General features: G+C 37.9%; 2 protein-coding genes across 5 annotated transcripts in view; both read right to left on the bottom strand.

The window, feature by feature from the left end:
* LOC139967479 (uncharacterized) overlaps positions 1 to 4,682 on the bottom strand; it is a 29,612-nt gene extending 24,930 nt beyond the window's left edge. For both annotated transcript variants that reach the window (XM_071971344.1, XM_071971346.1), the window contains exon 1: positions 4,486 to 4,682. The gene's annotated coding sequence lies outside the window, so the exon portion shown is untranslated. The remainder of the gene's footprint in view (positions 1 to 4,485) is intronic.
* Positions 4,683 to 6,198: 1,516 nt separating this feature from the next.
* On the bottom strand, positions 6,199 to 21,891 carry LOC139967477 (uncharacterized). 3 transcript variants are annotated; one of them, XM_071971340.1, is made up of 12 exons: positions 21,291 to 21,891; positions 19,856 to 19,964; positions 18,562 to 18,617; positions 17,880 to 18,085; positions 15,780 to 15,939; positions 14,704 to 14,746; positions 13,237 to 13,336; positions 12,014 to 12,085; positions 11,424 to 11,538; positions 10,803 to 10,898; positions 9,150 to 9,281; positions 6,199 to 8,375 (listed from the first exon to the last, which is right to left on the bottom strand). In XM_071971340.1, exons 1-12 carry the CDS (start codon positions 21,345 to 21,347, stop codon positions 8,283 to 8,285), a joined length of 1,239 nt encoding a protein of 412 aa, XP_071827441.1. In that variant the 5' UTR covers positions 21,348 to 21,891; the 3' UTR covers positions 6,199 to 8,282. The 3 variants fall into 3 exon arrangements, with proteins under 3 accessions (XP_071827441.1, XP_071827442.1, XP_071827443.1); XM_071971341.1 differs by having other exon boundaries at positions 6,199 to 8,372; XM_071971342.1 differs by having other exon boundaries at positions 6,199 to 8,369; positions 21,291 to 21,887.
* Between the last annotated feature and the right edge of the window lie 388 nt (positions 21,892 to 22,279).

The raw sequence follows: 22,279 nt of genomic DNA, 5'->3' as shown, positions 1-22,279 counted from the left end.
TGCAAATGAACGAATTTTGAAGAGGAAACGAAACATTTGCGTCTCACGTTGCAGTTGGAACTAGCCTAAGTTGTAATTTAATAAGTGTAGCCTAACTGTACGTTCTACGTAAGTAAAAGTTAATAACAGAAAAGCGAACAGGAGTTATTATTTGACTTCAGTTAAGCTAAGCTTAACTGAAGTCTAATAATAACTCCCGTTAACCTTTTCCCACCTTCCACAAATGTCAGGCTCACCCAGGGACGTAACTAAGGCCTGATGATTGGGGGGGGGGGGTGTAGTGGCTGAAATTCCAACTGGATGGGTTTTGGAGCCAGAAAATTCCGACTGCTGCCTTGTACCCCCACCCCCGCACTAATCGTCAACGATACGGTCAGTGTCAGTCAGACATCCCATCTTTCGCGACTGCACTTATGTTCCGAACTTTTTTCGATACATTTGTACCTTATGGGGCAAAGTTTTTGCTTATGTTGAGGGCACTTTTAAGTTTCCATAGATTAGCATTGGTGTTTTAATTGTATACCATAGAGACAATGTATATCCCAATGACGTAGCCAGGAGTTTGAAAGAGGGAGCACCTTTTGCGATTGATATGGGGAGGGGTCTAATGGGAGGGGGTGTCCCCCTCCCCTTTGAGATTTTTTGAACAATTGAAGGTCCTTAGATGCGATCTGGTGCAATTTGTTGCCAGTTTCATCATTATCATATGATATCATATTATCAGCAGATTTTGTTTTCCTGTTTGAATTCTTTTACATGTTCTTTTACATAATATATCAGAAATACATTTGACGAACTTAACTGATGGACAATATAAACTTTCATATTTTGTAAGACAGCCAGATGTGCAGTGGCCTAAAAACAAACATCGTTATCACTGTGTTTTAGCAGTGTAATAACAACAGTTTTTAAACATATTTTTCGACACTGAAAGGGGGGAGCAGTCGCTCCCCTGCTCCCCCTGGCTACGTCCCTGTATATCCTGAACTTACTTGAAGCAAGTGAACAGGGTCGACCCACCCAATAGCAAAATTAATACATAAATTATCCGAATTGAAGCTGGCGAACGTTGTATTTTTTTTTAGAGTATTCAAAATCATACAAAGTTTTGTATGGTGGAGTATAAGGATCGCGAGATACAATTTCTCAATGTGACGAGGAAAACGTGGTAAATATGACTGATTAAAGGTCAATTTTGATCGAAAATTTTATGTCACTCACAAATTACAAGAACATATGAAAAGAAAAGTGCGACAGTCAGAAAAGTTAGAGTGCGACAGTCGGAAATTCCGAATTGAAGCTGGCGACAGTCGGAAATATATTATAAGTCATATTCTTAGATATCGTCTGAACTCAAAATACTAACTGGTATACTTTCAGCAAAACTAACATGTGAAATTTTTAGGGTTTATACCATCTTGTAAAACTGAATTTCGCAATCTTGATTATGGTACTGCGTTTGTCGTTTGTTTCGGTTATAACCACTCACTAGTTCTCGAGAATCACTAGGCTACTGGTGATTGTTTTTACAGCTAGGGCAATTAATGTTTCTGGGAAATAGTTTACCTAGGACGGGTACCTATACTGAAAGGACGTACGTCAAGGCAAGCTGGTAACTTCCGTGATTTATTACGTATAACACACAGATATTCCAAGGACGGTATTTCTGAGACTTCTTTTTTATCGCTGGTATAGCGAGTTCATAGCACGAAAATAAATGTCCGAAATGTATTTTAAGTCCTGCTTGGAGTCATGAGGACCTCGGCTGAGACACTTCACTTTTCAGATATTTAATGTTCCCTGGTAGGAATATTGTTATTACAGTCCTCATTTGCATAACAAAGAAGTGTAACAATCCTAATAAATATTTACAATATTTTATCATGTAAACATCATTTATAAATGTATATAATTCCAGGTACCATACAGTATCGGTTCCGTGTTTGTCGTGTTGCAATTCCTAAACGAGATTATTGAAATAAGGGAAGGTCCCACATGTAATACGCTTCACACTTTAAACTTACACATTTATCGCCTTTGCGACAACAAGTTTTTTCACCTCAAAAAAAAGTACGAGTGAAAAACTTTTACGACGAACAAAGGTTTAAAACCTTTTGTTGTCCCGAAAAGTTTTCCGGTTTTCTATTGTTCTTCTGAAGTTGCAAACTGAGCGAAAAAAGCCTTTCCCGGTCAGATAATTACACGAAATTGGTGTATAACAAAGACAAGGGTGTCTTCTACTCCACGTCTACTTTTAATGTCGATGGGTGTTTCAGAGAGGACAAGAGAGGGGGCTGAAAAGAGGGGGTTTTCCAAATTTTGCACTTATAAAGAACACATATTTCTATCGGGTCCTTTGGGACCACGTATCTCCCGAACGGAAGCAGATATGGACCTGGGAGTTGCAGATTTGGGCTCCTGAGCATCTGTTACCCCCGGTTACGTCATTTGGGCGAAATCGATTTTGGGTAAATTTTGGCAAAAGAAGTTTCCAAAGAGGGCGCTCGACGCATCTTGCCAGCAGAGCCTTATATACAGAGAGTTGCGACAACTGAAATTTGGGCCCCATTTTGGGGCCAAATGGGCAACATACAGTATGTGTGGGAATGGGCGTTCAGGTGGATAGGGGAATTTTTCGATGGCATTGCAGAAGTGTGAGCGGGATTCTGGGTTTTATTTTTGGCCTGCTCATGTTGTGGTGCTTTTATGCGCCGAGGCTGTGTAAGTAGGTCGTCGAGTGTCGAACGGGAGGGGGGGGGGGGGAGGGATTGGCTGCGCTCAAGTTCAAGGGGATGAGGTTGGCACATTTGGAAGTCCAAATTCAACAGTTGATATTCTGGTACGGTAAAATTGTATTATGACTGGTTATATATCATATTGTAACACATATTGCACAGTTGCGGAATAATGTACATTCTTCCATTGTTGCCATGGTAACCAAACAAAGCCTGTGATTGGTCAAAATTGGGAGTAACTGTAACTTGAGCTAGCAATGGCTGACGAAGTTGATATTTGGACATGTGACTGGAACTGACATGGTGCACAAAATCATGAAGCTAGGTCTTTGAAAATTGGTTGCTATGGTAACTAAATGGACCAATCACATTTTGTCTGTGTTCCAGTCCCACAAAATTTAGAGCGCAGGGTTAAAGGTGACATGTGGGGCAGGGGAGGGTGATTGTTTCGGGGTATCACAATTGGTCTCGTCGGTCGGATATAAACAGCCACGTCGGGAAAAAAATGAATTAATCCCTCCCACTAATCTGGAACTCACATCGCAAACATATGGTATATGTGAGTAGGATATTTCAGCGTTATGAGAACTAAGCTGCTGCTGGAATTTGAAAAGATCTACTTCAGAATATTTTTGTATGAGAGTCAGGCTTTTATCTACGAATTTTATGTCTAATAACTTGAAAAAGCTGCATCTATATACTATAGGATCCAAAAAGTCAGAAATTCTTTAAAATACCAATTGTGCCTCTATTACTAGGCATGGGCTTCTACTATTAATGGATAAGGTAATCGTGACCAGACAACACCCCCCGGACAACCCTCTCCCCCCAAACAGAAGCATAAATATGTTGTCAGAAGTCGAAAATTAGAGTCGTTTTTTGGGGGGGGGATTGCCGGGGGGGGAGTTGCCCGCCAACCACGGTAAAATGCTAGGCCTAGGCTCAGTCAAATTGAATTTCCTGGGTTACTGTATGTCCTCTTTTGCTTGGAACTGCCCGGTTGTAAGAATATGAATTAGGATCTGTATACTGTACCTATGTATGACATGGACAAACATGATTCCTGAGCCTAATTAGGCCTATGGCTTTCAGTTGACTCTGTTAGTTTTACCTGCTATCCTCTAACAGGACACAATGTTCTAGGAAATATTTTTACCTAGCCTACAGTGATATTTTAGTAACCTAATTTTTCAATATTATTTAATAGAAGATAGTGGAGTTCTGGACCAGTTCAATTCAAATCATCAAGTGCAAAGCAGAATGATTAATCATTTCAATTGTCTGCCAGATCGCCACCCAAATTTTCATAAATAATAATCCAAACAAGCTCATGACTCAATGGAGTCGAGCAGTTTTTCATTAGGGGCTAGGCTAGCCCTTGGTGCTTTGTATTGCACACTGTGCTTCGTAGATCCCCGATTTGTCTTGCCACGCTGGAGCCTTCAATTTAAGGAATATACTCACTAAACTTTGCAGAGATATTTTTATGCACCTTATAACAGATCTCATCCCATCATCGCAACTTTCTTGATCAGAACTTTTTAAAAATAGACCATTTTCATGCCTGAAATTATGCTCTGTTTTCTGTGTTGTTAACTACAGTATGTGTGTATGTACATTGCACAGTGCACCATACATAGCTGTAAGGACTGTGTGGTGTAACCCACAGTCCTGGTTATGGACTAGGCTAGGCCTAGTGTTACGAAACTTAGTTCATTGTACTAGGCCTAGGCCTAGGTGAAGTACTCACATCGCAAAGTTTGTGATTGGAGTTCGCCTTCCAGTGAAGCTGTTTACATTCGCCTTCCAAGTTTTCCTCCGATCTGGGTTTGTTGGAAATCTGAACAGCTCTGACCCATTTTCGGGACGATTCGAACAGCCCCACGCTGAACAGCCAGGCATTCTGTGATGGCAGCGCAGATGTTGACTGCTCGAACGTACGTTGTTGTTGATCTTACGGCCAGAATTAGTTGGCCCCAAAATGGTGCCATGAGGTCACGTGATCCAAAATTCCCGGACCTGAGTTGTCGCAACTCTCTGAATATAAGGCTCTGCTTGCCAGTGGTACGTGATTTCAAAGCAGGCAAATCAAACCTTTGTTGTTCATAAATGTTTTCCGGTTTTGTGTTGTTCCTCGGAAGTTGCATGCTAAGCGATAGAAGTGTTCAATGTTTTAATCGAAATTTTTTTCTTCAAAAATGGAACGGAGTGTGTTTATCAAGGAGTGAATGGAAGGAGGAAAAGAGCAGAAAATCAAAATGATATCTCTGGTGGAGATTGGAAGGAGGAAAGGCAGAATATTGAGATTTCACCTTCTGGGGTTTGAACCTTAGACAAGGTGTTTACTATTACAGTTAAACAGTTCTTAACGTTTTGCCATATTAAATCTGGAGAGATACTTGACCCTAACATTGTGTATGTGAAGTGACCAGGGTTGCACCAGGGTGCTGCTACGTTAGAGTAGCAGCTCCATGGTTGCACCATACATGTGTAAGCACTGTGCTTCATATTCCAGCAACAGGGAACCAACTTATTGTGCTAGAATGGTGACATCCCCTTTGTTTCGACGTCTCTGTGTTCCGACAAAAATAAAATGTTCGGACCTTTTTTTTCATCCAATAATTTGTTTGTACCAAGAGAAGTTGTTTTGTGACCCCAATATTTTGTGACCAAACTTATGTTGGGACTTTATATTTTTGGACCAACAGTTTTTCGGACCAACATTTTTTTCACAAAAAAAAAGAAAAAGTGTGAACCAAAGTTTGTTTTGACCCAAACAGTGCTCGTGACCCCACAATTTTTGGTACTCAAATTGTTTGGACCTAAATGGACAAAATATAATAGATCTTTTTTTAATACTTGTTTTGAATTTTATTGAACTTTGAATAAACAGATATTTAAAATGCTGTTACATTTGTAGCTGGCACAGAGTGACAAACTGGATCAGATTTTTTTTCTGTAAGAGATTTGTGACTTACAAATGATGGTTTAAAAGTTGTCCTGTACTGGAGGATTTGTAACTAATTGGTATATTTTTATAAATTTTCTCAGCAATATTTTGCTGTGAATCGTTACTGATTGATGCGGTTAACATTTGTATTTTGAGGGTATCATTGTGGAGAGTGTATTGTAATTACTACCTACCAAATCTCCTAACTTCTGGCTCTAATCGTGAAGTATACGGAGTCAAGTGAGAGAGGGTAATATGAAAAGATATTATGTGAGTTGGGTGCATAATTAATATGTTAATTATCACATTAATGTTGTGTCTGTATATATTTATATATATACATATATATATATATATATATATATATATATATATGTATATATGTGTATATATATATATATATATATATATATATATATATATATATATATATATATATATATACACATATATACCAAGTAAATATTTAGCACACAAGAAGTACAAAGAGACAAAGAAGAGATATACCACAACTCTGAGAGACTATTAATTCTAGTGAAAAAGTTTCTTTCTCCATTAATTTACAACATACAATATATTAATAAAACTAACTCTCTTTCTCTCTATGTATGATAAATAGGCTGCAATGGTACAACAGATTTGAATAGCATACATCTGCATTGTTCAATTGATGAACAAAATAATAATCAAAAAATATATATGGTAACACCACTGCAGGCACCGGTTCCTGTCAGCATTTCCATCCCTTCTCATGAAACTCATTCCCAAGACTAATGCATCCTCATAGAAAGACCAGTTGATTGTAACAAATGCCAAAAATTCTGGTATACAAGCCATTACCAACAGCATTAAAGGGTGTGAAGACTCGCGCAAAAAGAAATGTCTAATGCAGGTAATCTGACCTAGTTTTGAATGAGGTGTAACAGAATTGTTAGACACCACCATCGATCCCAGAAAATACACACACAGCTTCCTACCGTCGGTAATTAGACACTAGTGTACACAGTCAATACATACAGCTGCTGTCAATTCCAACAGCACAGTGTAAAAACAATACAGCAATGGACATCTCAGGTCTAGCTAAAGATAACAAGGTATCACATTTCACTACTGTCTGCATTTTGCAGCGACACGAAAAAAAACTTCACGGAAAGTTAACATTTTGAAATGGCCGCACACGGCTTGGGGCGAGCCTTCAATGCCTTTAAGCTGTGGGGGATCCAGGGTCCTGAAAGGGACTCTCACAAAGAGGGTCTGGAGTTTTTCCCCAGAAAAAGGGTTTATAAATTTATCAACAATATATACATTTCAATATAAAAGTTTGATTCATCATCAAAGAAAGATAGATTGTAACAAATGCCAAAAATTCTGGTATGCCATTACCAACAGCATTAAAGGGTGTGAAGACTCGCGCAAAAAGAAACGTCTAATGCAGGTAATCTGACCTAGTTTCGAATGAGGTGTAACAGAAGTGTTAGATTCCACCAGCAATCCCAGAAAATACACACGAACAGCTTGCATCCGTCGGTAATTAGACACTAGTGTACAGTCAGTACATACAGCTGTGGTCAATACCTACAACACAGTGATGGACATCTCAGGTCCAGCTAAAGATAACAAGGTATCACGTTTCAATACTGTCTGCATTTTGTAGCGACACAAAAAACTTCACTTGCAAGCAACGGAAAGTTAACGTTTTCAAATGGCCGCACGCAGTTTGGAGCGAGTCTTCAATGCCTTTAAGCTGTGGTGGATCCAGGGTCCTGAAAGCTACTCTCACAAAAAGGGTCTGGAGTTTTTTCCCCAGAAAAAAGGGTTTATAAATTTATCAACGATATGTACATCTCAATGTAAAAGTTTGATTCAGTAAAATTTGACTTGGTTCAAACCATGTGTCTTTTAACAAAAAGAAGGAAATAAAACTATACGGTCTCTCTCTTGCTAAAGGTCAGTTTTCAAACCTCTCTGTAAAATAATCTGATATGACGCTGGATGTTTGTCAGTAATAAAAACTCTCTTCGTAATATTTGCTAACAAATTTCCAGAAACACCACCTTCAATTGAGGTGAGAGTTTACCTTATGGATGGTTTTGTGAATAGAATAGAAGTTTAAGTAAAGTTCCTACTTGACCCAACTCAAACTGCATTAATTTAAATCAGATATGTTTTACATGAAGTCTATATACAACAATTTCACTACAGCCCTGAAGGCTTTAATATCCATCACAATTTAAAGGGCTGTCCAATCTTTTCCAATTTCCATACTTAACATTTACAGCGCCATCTGTGAACCCTTGAAATCGGATGGCAGTGTGCAGACAATCATGGCCAACTGTTTTTCCGACTCCCACGAATTGCATCATAGTGTCATGAAGACTGTTATGACTGGCGATTCCTATGAACCTTAAGTTGCATCCAACGTTCATTCTTACATCAAAGTGAGAATACTTTACAGCACCATCTGACAACCCTGTAAAGTGAATTGATATGCTGTGATTGGTTCTTTATGATGAAGGCTGTTCTCGACTGCAGTCAATTGCATCATAGTGTGAAGTTTTACAAGCACCGGTTACGGGCTGAGACCGGGTAACACCGCACTACCTTCCTGCCACAGCCTTCATTCTCAGTACCGGTTGGAATATCAAGCTCAGCTTATCTCCAGCCTTCCTGAAAACATCCTGCATCTGCTTTTGAAGAGAAGAAAGTAGAAGAGGTGTTGTAACAGGTTTCAAATACTTCAACTAAAACTTCAAGTTCTTCAAATAACTTCAACTACTTCAAGAAACTTCAACTAAAACTTCAAATACTTCAACTAAAACTTCAAAAAACTTCAAATACTTCAACTAAAACTTCAAATATTTCAAATAACTTCAAATACTTCAAATAACTTCAAAAAACTTCAAATTCCTCAACTAAAACCTTTCAGTCACCAACATGAAGACAACATACTATTCCAGTAAAAGCTGACTAGCCGAAATTATAACTCTCTGTGACCTGATTCTTTCTGTGGTAAAACTTTCTTATATAGTGCTCCTTGGGATCAACCTTAACAAATACCCCCTTGAGCTCTGCGTTGCCCATCTGAGGGGGCCGGCTTCAAGAGCGGTGCAGGGTTGAACTTCATAATCCAGCCACTTAAAAATTAATCTCTCTTGTCTGAGGTATTTGTCCTCAAAACCTGAAACCTGCACTTACAGTAGTTGTTTTCAATGGTTTCTTAACAATTTAGTGGATCAAGTCGACCGTCAACAACTCAATCACCGAAAGAACATCAGCTGAAATTTAGGGATCGGAATTATGCCAGGCTAGTCTAAAGTCCGTACAATGCTTCTAATACAGTGATTCATGAAAGCTTCAACGAGCCATAAATACTGCATTGATAGTCCTAGCCCTCCATATCTGTGACAATATTCTGCAGCATATATGCGGTAAAAAAAAAAAAAATGGTCCAAATGGTAGTCTACCTTTTCAGGATTGGTGCGGTGAAGAGGAATGAAGTATCCATTGCAGTGGGTAAGACAAAACGGATTGCCTTCTTCTGTAAGCGATTTCTTGCGAGCTTCTTCCACAAATGGGCCATCTGTAATATCCACCACCTTAAAACGAAATGAAGTGAAGAACAAGTTAAGCTTGATGTTATGAAAGACTAAATCCTAAGACCACACTAGGTGGGCATATTACAGTCTGTGTACAGAATGGATGCCACCCTCATGGATTTAAATGTGTCTCGCTAGGAGTCTTTCAAGAACTTATTAATGCCGCTCTTGTAAGAAACCTTATGGCTCGGAATGATATAGTTTTTGGGTACTTTTTAATAAAGGCTCTGACTTGTGATCCGATACTTCAACACATCAGATCGATAGTGTATCCTATATAGAATTACCTGATCTTTTCTTGGACTATTTATTAATGTTAGATTACCATTTTACAGGAGTATAGGTAAATCCTTTATATAAAAGTGTTATGCCCTGAAGATTGGGTACAAACTTTCAGCACCGCCCACAGGATCCATTCAGTAGCCTACCCATCCTCTGTCTTAAACCATAAACGCAAGTGTCAAAGCCAGATTTAAAGGTTGAAACCGTCAAACTTTTGTCATGAAATAAATTGCTGTCAGATTTATATTGTTCATTTCGAAAAAAAAACATTGAAGGATATTTCATTGAAGGATATTTCTTTACACATTAAAAAATTGTTAAATTTCTATTATGGTTGGTTGACTATCTTGTTGGTAATATCTTTACTTAAACCAAATGTAGCGCTATAGTGACAAATAGCTTTTTTTATCATCAACGGCGTTTGGGACAAAAATGGATACAGATCGTCTGTACGTTATTCATAGTACTTTAACTCTACAAATGAAACCGGAGATGTGGTTCTGCAAACTTGATGAAGACTAGATTTTCATTTTTTCATTTATTTAAAGTATGACATAAAGCATAGACAGAGATAAGAAACAAAACTTGTGTGAGGAAGGGTACTAACAAACCCTATAGGACTTGTCGGGCAGTGACACTCCCTGTGAACAATTACCGAACTTTACAATCAGAAAAGAGAACAAAAAACAAAACAGAATTGAACTCTGTTCTCCTGCTGTACATACTGATGTGTTACTTGTACTTTTAGGTCAACGTAATTTAGATTGTGTAACTTTTACATTTTCTTCCTAGGTAATTTCTAAACTTTTCAGGATAAAAAACAACCCCATCCTTACTAGAAACAAGACAATTCATAAATCTCTCCTGTGATAACATATTTTCACAGGATTTAACAGACAGATCACTTTTTTGGCTGCAATGTCCAAAACATTTATCCTCATCGAAAAAATCACATATTCCTGTCAAAAGTTGGCTTTCTTTCATGACACTTGGAAGTGTGAAAGATTACATTGACAGATGAGCAGATACCGACTTTAATTAATTTCTCGATTAAAATTTATCGGGCAAAACCGGATCAGCTACATTCAGTAAAACCAAATCAAGATACACCTGGAGTTTGGGACAAGATCATGGCATCTTTATTTTTCTTGTTGGTGGCATGAATTTCTTAAATCTTTGTAATGAAGTTCTCAAGAAGTTTCTCACATTATTAATGTGCCTTTCATTGACTATACTTACGACATTTCCGTCCCAAGTTATACCAAGTCCACCTCCAGTATTTTGTATGTGTGGGAAAGAAAGTGCTTGTTGGCAAGGCCGGAAGGTGATTTTCAGCTAGAGAGAAAGCAAAAAAGCACAGTTCAGTTTTGCCATGGGGGCAGTAGGTGAGGGGTGGGGAGAGGGGAATACCCTGACCTTTTAACTATATGGAGTGTTAGCTCAGTGGTTAACGCCGGTAACTTTCAATCACAAGGTGGCCTGTTCGAGTCACTCCCAGATTAATGTATGTCGTCCAGTTACAGAGTTGTTGACCATTAACAATTCATAATCATGGACGTTAAATATGCATGTAAGAGACTGGTTTCGGTCCGCTTGCGGCTTTGATAAGCCAATGAGGCTTCTTCGCAATTTCCTGCATGCAGGAGGATCTAATATACATATACATACACATCGCAGGATAGTCTGAAAGAAGAAACACTGGTCACTTTTAAACTGCCTTCTTGGGATAAGTTACTTGCAAGGCACATGTCTGTCAGAATTAAAGCTTGACCTGCCATTTTTCTTGAAGTATAGACCTTTTTTTTCCTTTCCATTTCCACGCATTTTCCCTGTCACCTCCAGAATGCATACACTACTTACCTCCTGTTCCGTTAAATCCTCCATTTCAAGATTGTCGGTGTTTTCTTTGTTGATTTGCAGTATTTCGTCTCCCTCCCGCATCGTTATGTTATTGAATGTCGCCCCCCTGGTTACTCTACAAGGCAACAAAAATATAGAAAAGAGGAATGAGCTACGAAACCGTCTGAGTCCGCATTTTGAAACAAAAGCGAGAGAGAAGCAAAGCTGCTTGCCGCCTCAATATACAGCAATCCATTAATTTCAACTTGAGATAAAAGCTTTCTTTCGAGATGTACTGGATGTGACAAACTCTCTTCTTCAGTATAATTAAAAGGGGAATGCTGTTTAACAGCTGAAAAGTTGTAATTTCAGCTGGGGTTTGCTTTCACATATATTTTTTTTAATTTTTTTATGTCACGTATCAAAGAAATCGAGGAATATATACATCCTGCAAATAAAAAACAAAATGGCTCTGAACCCAATTCTCTTTTCACACCCGACTCCTGTGGCATGAACACAAAAGAACAGTTCATTGGGGACCCACAAGCGCTTAAGATATGAATTATAAAAGACCATGAACCTTAATGAGATTCTGACTCGTCAAAACTTACATGGGTATTTTACTCAGAGGGCATCTTCTCGGTTGCAAAGAATTCAATTGGTCTTTAGTTAACGTCACCTCCCTGCGAAAAGGAGAGAGAACGTGAGATATTAAGAGCACAATATCGGCGGGAAATATTAAAACTGAGGGACTAAATAAGACAGAAGTTAAATTAAGTGTACCCATGCAATAAGCAACACTATTACATGAATATTTGTTTACCATTTTATTGAGCAACATGCAGCATGTTTAGCAAATTTGCTTAACAAAAGCTATTTTGTCATTCAGGATAAGACTGACGAACCGATTCTTCTCTTTCATTTCTGTCAAGTATACTATGACGCTTGTTTTAACTTCCAAAAACCAAAGAAAATTTTGTGAACTTCAATTTAACTGTTATAATTGTATGTATTAAAGTAGATATGATGCATATGATAGCAAAGAGACTGAATTAAAAGCTTTGTGAAATCAAATGTTTAGTTTGACACAAATATGACGAAGATGAATTTCTTAAAGGCTATTCAATTACCGTGGCAACGCTAATACAGTGTCTGAAAACTCATAATGTAGGAGTTGACATTATTGTCTACTGGATTGGTCTTAACGTGCGATTAACACCTTAACTGCAACCCCCGTAAATCCTTCCGACCTCCCACCCCTCAAATAAAAAAGGAAGGGGGGAGTAGTGGCTCTCTCCCCTCAAAACAGTGTAAAAATTCATCAATGTTTTAGATAGATGTATAGAGCTATAGGCAAACTTCAGTTGGACTTTATTATTACCTTGAATAGTAGGTACAGACAAAAGGTAGCATTACTTAGAATAATTACTCTATTATCGCTTTACCGCAATCAGCCACCGACTTCTCAAAGGGTAGAAAACTGCAAGACATCAAGCCAAAGAAAGTGCCTGGGAGAAGGAAGTTTAAGCTCTTAATTTTAAACCCACCACCATCTGGGCTAGCTGTACAAAGGCTCTTTCTGTTGAGGTCTATAAACCGATCAGCCGTATACTTTCTCACACTTGCATTGCAGTAGAGCCCAGAATGATAATTTAAAAAATTAAAAATTCTTGACATATGTATGAATTCCATGAATTAAAGGGATAGGTGTTTGGATGCGGCATTTCTGGTAAGCCTGCTGCACCAAGAGCAATCTTCATATGAGAACAAAAATGTAAATAAAAAAACAAACCCAAAGAGAATCTTTCAAGAGAATGAAAATTTGTTTTCTAACCTCTTCCTTCTATTTTGGGCGTTACAACCAGCTCCTGTGAGCAAGTCCTTATTTTCATCATTTAAGGATATGATCCCACATTCGGAAGATGAGGTGGATTCTGTACAGTAAAGTGAAAAGTTCATGAAACTGAAGGTAAAATGTAACTATATTGCAAATATTGAAAATATTGAAATAAATGTCTCTTATACACTTTTTAACCTATAAAAGTGACTAATTTTTCCTTTCAAATGGCATGAATTATGCATTCGATTTTAATATTTTAGTTTGGTTTCACAAGATACCAAAATTCATATTCTGCGTCCATTTAACGTCCATTAATGATGAACAAATCATAACATTTAGTAAACCTCATCATATTTGTGTAATTTTACTCTCTTTTAGACTATAAACATGACTGCATTTGTCTACACTATAAATAATTAAAGACACTAATTAGTGTCAGAACTAATTAATCAGAATTGTTTCATTTTTATTTACTTTTTCCTTCATTTTCTCCTTCCGTTTCTCTCAATTCCCTTCAAGTGTTTTCCCATTTGTTTGTTTGGAACCTCAACCTTAACTGCAGTCTGTTTCAATATTATTTACCTATACTTAAGTTCTGAGATCAATTGTTACCTTCATTTATTCATACACTTTCCTCTGAATACTTACTTACCCACATGTAAAGAACTATTCCTACACCTTTCCTCCGAATACTAAACCAATTGTTACCTTCATTAATCCATACACTTTCCTCCGAATACTTACTTACCTACATGTAAAGAACCATTCCTACACCTTCCTCAGAATACTTAAGTACTGAGATAAATTGTTAATTTCATTTATTCAGACACTTTCCTCAGAATACTTACTTACCTACATGTAAAGAACTATTCTTACACCTTCCTCAAAATACTTAAGTGCTGAGATCAGTTGTTACCTTCATTAATTCATACACTTTCCTCACAATTCTTACTTACCTATATGTAAAGAACTATTCCTACACCTTTCCTCAGAATACTTAAGTACTGAGATCAATTGTTACCTTCATTATTATTCAACCACTTCCCCAGAATACTTACTTACCTACATGAAAAGAACTATTCCTACACCTTCCTCAGAATACTAAACCAATTGTTACCTTCATTTATCAGTACACTTTCCTCAGAATACTTACTTACCTACATGTAAAGAACTATTCCTACACCTTCCTCAGAATACTTAAGTACTGAGATCAATTGTTACCTTTATTATTATTCAACCACTTTCCCCAGAATACTTACTTACCTACATGAAAAGAACTATTCCTACACCTTCCTCAGAATACTTAAGTTCTGAGATCAATTCTTACATTTATTATTATTAAACCACTTTCCCCAGAATACTTACTTACCTACATGTAAAGAACTATTCCTACACCTTCCTCAGAATACTTAAGTACTGAGATCAATTGTTAGCTTTATTTCACTGAACTTGTCAACTTACCTCCGCTCAATGACAATTCTTCGAGACCTGCACCCCTTGCAAACTGTGGGGACAAATCAAGACAAACCATTCGGTCAATGAGGCGGAGAGATAACTCTATGTTGTACAAGTACTGAATATCTTCCTCAAACTGAAAACAGTAAATTGGACAACTCTTGTTAACACCCATATAAGTGTACAATGCACCACAACCTTCCTTGCACATTCCCCGCCCCCCCCCCCCAGGCCCCCACCGATCCCAATCAAATAAGCCCTCAAACAACCAAGAAATCACATGACAGTGCAGAAATACTTTGACAACACAATCAACAAGATTAAACTTCAAAGTTCACATGCTCTGATTTCACAGGACCATATCAACATGTTATTCTACTGGTGATAAAGTGTAAACAGGATATACAGGAAGAGTTCCTTATTTGTTATAACTAATATTATCGTCTACTGTTTACAAGTGCCCTTTGCGGTTCTGATAATCCTATTGTGGTACATGAAGTGTATACATCAACTACGAGACTTGTTTGATTAGATTGACGGGGGGGGGGGGCAATGGAGTCTGAAAAAACTCATTTGTTGTCAGATTTAACGTCACTAAACCGCACACACAACCTTTTTTTGTTGCCTCCTTACAATTAACAAACATCGAAGGAAGCTGGCACGGGAGGGAAAAGGGGTTAAGGTGGTGGTGGGGGGAGGGGGGGGAAATACTTGCAAGATCAGGAGCAATCAACATATCTAATTCTGTGCTAGCAATACTTGTATGTACTTCATAATCAATTCCAATCCCTGCTATACATTTGACCCAGTTTCCTTCAAAGTAACTTCTCAACATTTTGGGGATAGTCTCAAAAGCTGGAACAGGCTAATTATACCCTCAGCGATGAACAATATAACGACAACTTTAGCCCCATTTCTTATATGTAAGGAAGTATGTTAAGTATATATAGCTGAAATATCTGCTTGGGAAGTGTGGTTGGTATAGCTAAATGTTTTCTATTTTGAAAGGTAACCTACACGCATCCCTCAAGATGTATAAATTTATACTCAAATTTTTGACAGGAAATCAGAAACATGATTACCAATGTTTTCTCTTGTAGAACTTCATAACCAGAGGATTTGCTCAAAGAACTGCACTCATTGGGTCCACGATGTTTGCGTCTAGGACTTGGGCGATCATACTCGACCGAAGAAGTTGGTCTCTTGGTCAGGAGTGCTGCACAACATTGATTATAGCTATTCCTGTAAAGAGCAAAACCTGATACGTTATTGTTGCCACTAGCATGATGAGCAGCTATAAGAATTGACTTTGCTTCAAAATGAAGACTTCCCATTGACATATTTCATCGTAAATGAGATACAACCATGCACATAGAGTCACAGAATGCCAAGTTATCTGGCAAAGTGCTGTACGTTGTTGCTCCCATTCAAGAGAACTGAGTTGATATATAGACACAGATGTGTAGACAACTGTATGATGCAATATATTGGGTAAATTTTGTTTACCACTTTCCAACATCTAAGTTAGTTCCTTGTTGGACAATTCCCTCAAAGAGAATGTTTACTAGATACATCTATTACTCACCCCGATGCATACAAACACCATTATTCCAATGTCTCTAAATAAAACTTGTTTTCTTTTTTTATCGTTGTGACGTACTACAGTACACAGGTCTATATGTGGTTTGTAATAAACTTCCTCATCTATTATATTTTTTAATAGGATGTCAAACTTTTTCGAATGAATTACACTGTTTTGATAGCTACCGTACTAAAAAACGGTGACCATCAATACCTTTTCTTTCAACAAATCAATGGTTTGACACCCTATTTGATAAGTTTATACAGATGAATTATTTTCCTGTTTAATATGATCTGTTCATTTAGAGTCCCTTCAGTATAGTCCATTCTTCCTGGTCTGGTTCGTAAATAATTGTGACAATTGGCACGGTAATTTGTTTGTCTACTGCTTCAATATTTTCTTTTCTTGCAATGTTACTCATCCAGGTACTGCTTATTCCTTTCAGGTTGCAGTGCATTAAACTCTGTCAATTAAATTTAACTGTCTCGTCACAGAGCTTCAATCAATCACGGGGACCCTGGTTTGAATATTGAGAGCCTCCCACAAGAATAGGTGGGGTGTAAAGTCTGGCACCAGTCAAATAAGGAAGTATAGTACCTGTATAAACTTGGCTATAGGCTTGTGTCTATGTGATCTTTCCCCCTTTCTGCTGTATCTACGTACAGTACCTTTACATATGCAACTAGATGACGCAGTAGCTCAACTACAAACTACCTGATGTCAATGAGACATTGAACAAAGTATGTAATGGTTAGTTGTACTCCAAGAATTACAAAATAGTTTTGTATTGCAAGTACACTGTTTGTCTCTTACTGGTTTCTAATGTAGTGAAACTGAAATGTACGTGTATTGTTGTGAGTGGGAGTGTAAGTAGGTGACATGCTGGCTTTGTAAAAACATTATCTCAAGATGGCAAACTACTGTAAGATTTAGTATAAACTGAACATCATGTTGTTCAGGCACAGTTGAGCCTGCTTTACTGTACAGTAACATCCAAACACAGCACAGACATTGTGTTGACAGAAATCCTAGTTGCAAAGCTTAGTTCACAGTTACAATCACAGGAACCCAGTAGGACCTAGTGGAGAGGAGTCTCAGTTGAGAAACTAGTTGGGCCCTAGAAAAAAAATCCTAGTCAAGAAACCCATGGCTGGTGATGCTCCAAAACACACATTGACCACGTACATCTTTGTAAATGTTCTGGGGCAGTATTTGATATCACTCAGATGACCTGAGATGACCTTTGACCATATTACAAATAAATCACTTTTGTGGCCCATTAACTGATGATCCCCATGCATGGCCAACTAAAATCACAATAACACAAAAACTGGCAGAGGAGTAGACTTTGATATGAATTTCACGTTTTGACCTCATGTGACCTCTTACATCAAAATCGACCAGTGTGACACTCAATAGAGTAATAATGGATTTGACAATAAAAAAATATATTAGAATAACAAAGATATATCCTAATCATGGAAATGAACAGCAAAAAAAAAAAAAGCAACTTTGAGACATTTAAGCTAATGTTAACTGTCACAACTGGCCAACAGCCAGCTAAAGAAAGAATCTCTATTTTTTCATTTTCACTACTTACGGGTTTGTGAAAGAAAAATTTAAAGTCGGAAAGTCCTGTCCCGGTGTGCTAATTAGTCGTACACTACGGTTGTCGGGACTGGGTATAGTTTCAAACTTGGACAAGTCTAGGCTGTGATCCAATTCGGTTGTCGGTGATATGAGCAACACCTTCGTGTTAGACTTGGTGTCACATCGAATAGTCATAACACCATTTCTCAATTGGCCCTAGAAAATCAAGATTAAAAATTGACAAGTTAACGTGACATTTTGGCTGGGTTAACTGTATCGATATGACCTTGTCTAGAATCTTTAGGTATTACTTCCAAGTCTAACCATGCACCAGAGAAATGGGGAAAAAACGACAACAAAAAACCTGAAAATAACTAACAATGTGTATACTGAAGAACCAGTATGATTATAAACTCCTAATAAACCAAATGAGAGAAACACTAAATATTAACGGAGGGGAGGAAACAAGAAAAAATGGTCACAAAACTTTAAAAGATTACTGCATATATTTACCAAATCTCATTTGGGGAACATTAACAAGGAAGTACTATACTGAGAAAGAACTTTGTCATTTCAAAAGTTCTGTCAACTTTGAACATAATTTGTTTTTGTAAAATGTGAAGAAAATTGTCATACTTGAACTCTTCCTCTGAAGTTATACATTGTTGCTATTTTATATGATTTTGGCTCACCGGTTGCAAGTCACAATCAAATTTGTCGAATGTGATCTTTTCTTCAACTGCAGAATCTGTTTGATTAAAGGAAAATTTTAGTTGTCAAAACATAAAAACATTATAAATGCAATCATGATTTTGCAGCTCTACAGCTATGTATCACAATCACCAACACCTCCTCCCATCTATCACCACCACCATAATTATCACCACCATCCACTGTCCATTGATCGTCACTATTAAAGACCGGTGCCATTATTGCCACCACCATGATCATTATTGATCATCACAATCACCACCATCACAACAAGCTTCATCGGGGTGGGAGGGGGAAGTTGGGAGGGGGAAGTTGGGAGGGGGGGCGATATAGGTATTAAAAGTAAACATCTCATCTTAAGTGTGGCTCATGCTAGTAACTAATGGAATAGATTGCATGTAGAAAGATACAGTTCTTGTAAATAGATGGGTAGTCTTTTTGCCACATTAAAAGTATTTATCGTTAACTTCAATAGTGGTTAGGAAAAGGAACTGATGGAGATGGTAACAGACCCCCCCTCAAAATGTGTCTGTGGGGAGGGGATGCAATGGGTCAGTGGTAAGGAATATGTCAGTGGGGATGGGATGGGAATGAAATGGGTCAGTGTACAGGGGATGGGATAAATTGGGTTGGGAAGGGGATTGGTCAGTAGGAAGGGGAGGTGGGAAAGTGGGGCAGGGGATTGGGCCAGTGGAGAGGAGTGTGGGATGAATTGGGTCAATGTGGAGGGTGTGGGGTGAAATGGGTCAGTGGGGAGGGGAGGGGATGAAATGGGTCAGTGTGGAGAGAGTGATTGGTTCAATGGGTCAATGTGGAGGGTGTGGGGTAAAATGGGTCAGTGGGGAAGGGGAGGGGATGAAATGGGTCAGTATGGAGAGGGATGGAGACATGTTGCAGCATAATTCACATTCAAGTCAATGTTGATGTAACCCCTCAAGTTATAGCACATGAAGTGTTTCAGGTCAAGATTAAGAGAGTGTGGTGGCCAATTGGCTAAGGCGTCGGACTCGTGATCAATGGACTGCTGGTTCGATTCCTGCCTAGTTCATTACGTTGTGTCCTTGGGCAAGATGCTTGCCTCTCTCCACCCAGGGGTTAAATGGGTACCTGTGAGGTAACTTGTCATTGGGCGCAGTATATAACTGTGATGCTACAAAACACTGAGATTGAAATTCAACGATTATTTAAATTGAAATGATTTTGTTGGCAATGCCACTAGTAACTACAAAAATATCATTAACCACCATATATTAAGGAAGAAAAGACATTCCTCACCACTTGGATCGTCAACATGTTCTCCACATTTTAGGCAAAAGTTTGCATCCTCTGGGAGATTCGCCCCGCAACTTTCCTTCCCGCAGAGAACCATCTCTGGAAGAGATAACTAGAGAAAAAAGACAAAATATACAAGATAACAATTATTCACCTCTGTCTTAATTGTTATTTACATCAAAGGTCTGTCAAATTCACATAACTACAAATGGACACACACAAAGACAATACATTATATATGTATATAAAACATGATGACTGTATAGAACCAAAACAGACCCAATAGCATTTTCCAAAAGATTTGGAAAACGGCAGTCATTTTTATGCTGCAATTAATTGTCACACTCTGGCATGTAACCCATACTCCAAACCATGTATAAAACTACAAAATTAACGCCCGGTGAATTTTTTTATTTTTTTTATGGATCACTGTAAATATACTCAACCTTGCAATGTAGTACAGGTTAAAGTCGGCCATCAGTTTTGATCTCAAGTATGCTAGACTGTTACAAGTTCAAATCATGGTTATTTCATGCTCCAACTTCAACAAGCATTTTAATGCCACCCTCCCGTGGTCTAATTTAACTAGTCTCAGTCAAGATGTCCAAAAAAATAAATTGGGAGATTCAATGCGACCATAGGAAAGCACTTTTAATGTTGTTAACCATTTGGGCACCAACACTGATGACTCATAAAAGTAAAGAGTGTCACTTAAATTTCCGCACAGATTTTAGCACAAATCAAGCCCGTAGCAAGACCAGTGTACAGGGGATGGTACCCCTCCTAGCAGACCCCTGTGCCCCTCCACCCATCTGTGTACAAAAGCTTTCAAGTAACTTCCAGGACACAGGTATTGTGACCCTCCTTAGGTTGGTGTTGCCCCTCTATGTGTATATATCATATACTGAGCAAATCCTGACATGATATACATATATATATATATATATATATATATATATATATATATATATATATATATATATATATATAAATTTCTGCTTAGAATATGTATGTGTGGCTTGATATTGTGATATTGTACAGTATCAATTAAGTACCAGATACCAATTGATCAATATTTATATAGATATAGATATCATGCCCATGTTTTATATTGGAATTGCTGCCAAGTACACAATTTTGATCACCAACCTTTTCAAAACTCTCTTTTTTCTACGTTTTTCTATTTTTAATGATAGTTAATAATTACCAGAATTATAAGTTCCGGTAATTCTGGGATAGCATGTCACATTCAATACTTCGGTCCACTTTTTTTCTTATCCATATGCAGTGTGTGTCCATATACTACCAAATACACAACCTCTATGCATGGACTCTATATATATGGAACCAAATAGAGTGTGCAACATACTGTCTACTCTATGACGATATCGTACTACTATATAACGGTATTGTTCCTCAAAGCAAAACATGTACTTACTTTTAACTTCAGCTGAGTTAAAACAAGGTGGAAGAAGAGCAAAAACGTGCAGGACATCCAACATCCAAGTTCAAACTGAAGGGTTCATACTTAGTTAGCAAATGATGTTATAAAGTCTACAAAATGTATGACTAGCAAATCAGTTCCTTGCACTAACAAGTCCAGACATCAGTAGCAGATATAACAGGAAACAGTGTGCACTATAGTGATATATGTTTCAAAGCAGCAATACCAAAAGTCCCAGACACTGTGACATTATATCAGGAAATGAAAACACGGTAGGTGTTTACCCGGGTGTAGAAGCTGACCTTTCAATATCTAGAGTTCAAAAATAGCCAGGTGACAGTCTAAACTTAAGGCCCTGTTTTGCAAGACAGGTACTTTTGCAAAACTTATGGGTATTTCCCCCCCGGCCTCAACAGTTGGCTTTAAAGGCTTATCTATATCTGGAATCAACGTTCATCATTTTATGATGTTATTTGAATACTGGTGTACAAATGTGGTTTGTTTATAATTTAGATCACACTGATTTAAATCTTCCTTTAGATCACATGATATTGAACAAGAAAATGAAGTGCATGTTCATTTTCAGCTAATTTTCTTTTATGTTCTCAAATAAATTGACAAAAAACAATTACAATTAGCTTCAAAAAAACGTAAGAGTAAAGTAGTACTGCAGACCTATAGAATGTCCCATGGTATGAGTAAGAGTATACAAGTACTAGGCTCCACAGAGGAGTATGACTACAGTGGTACTGCTGACCTATAGAATGTCCCATGGTATGAGTAAGAGTATACAAGTACTAGGCTCCACAGAGGAGTATGACTACAGTGGTACTGCTGACCTATAGAATGTCCCATGGTATGAGTAAGAGTATACAAGTACTAGGCTCCAAGGAGGAGTATGATTACAGTGGAACTGCTGACCTATAGAATGTCCCATGGTATGAGTAAGAGTATACAAGTACTAGGCTCCGAGGAGGAGTATA

Source organism: Apostichopus japonicus, chromosome 5 (genome assembly GCF_037975245.1).
Source record: "Apostichopus japonicus isolate 1M-3 chromosome 5, ASM3797524v1, whole genome shotgun sequence".
NCBI classification, from domain to species: Eukaryota; Metazoa; Echinodermata; class Holothuroidea; order Aspidochirotida; family Stichopodidae; genus Apostichopus; species Apostichopus japonicus.
The sequence above is the reverse complement of the archived record's forward strand: the minus strand, read 5'-3'. Positions and strand labels throughout refer to the sequence as shown.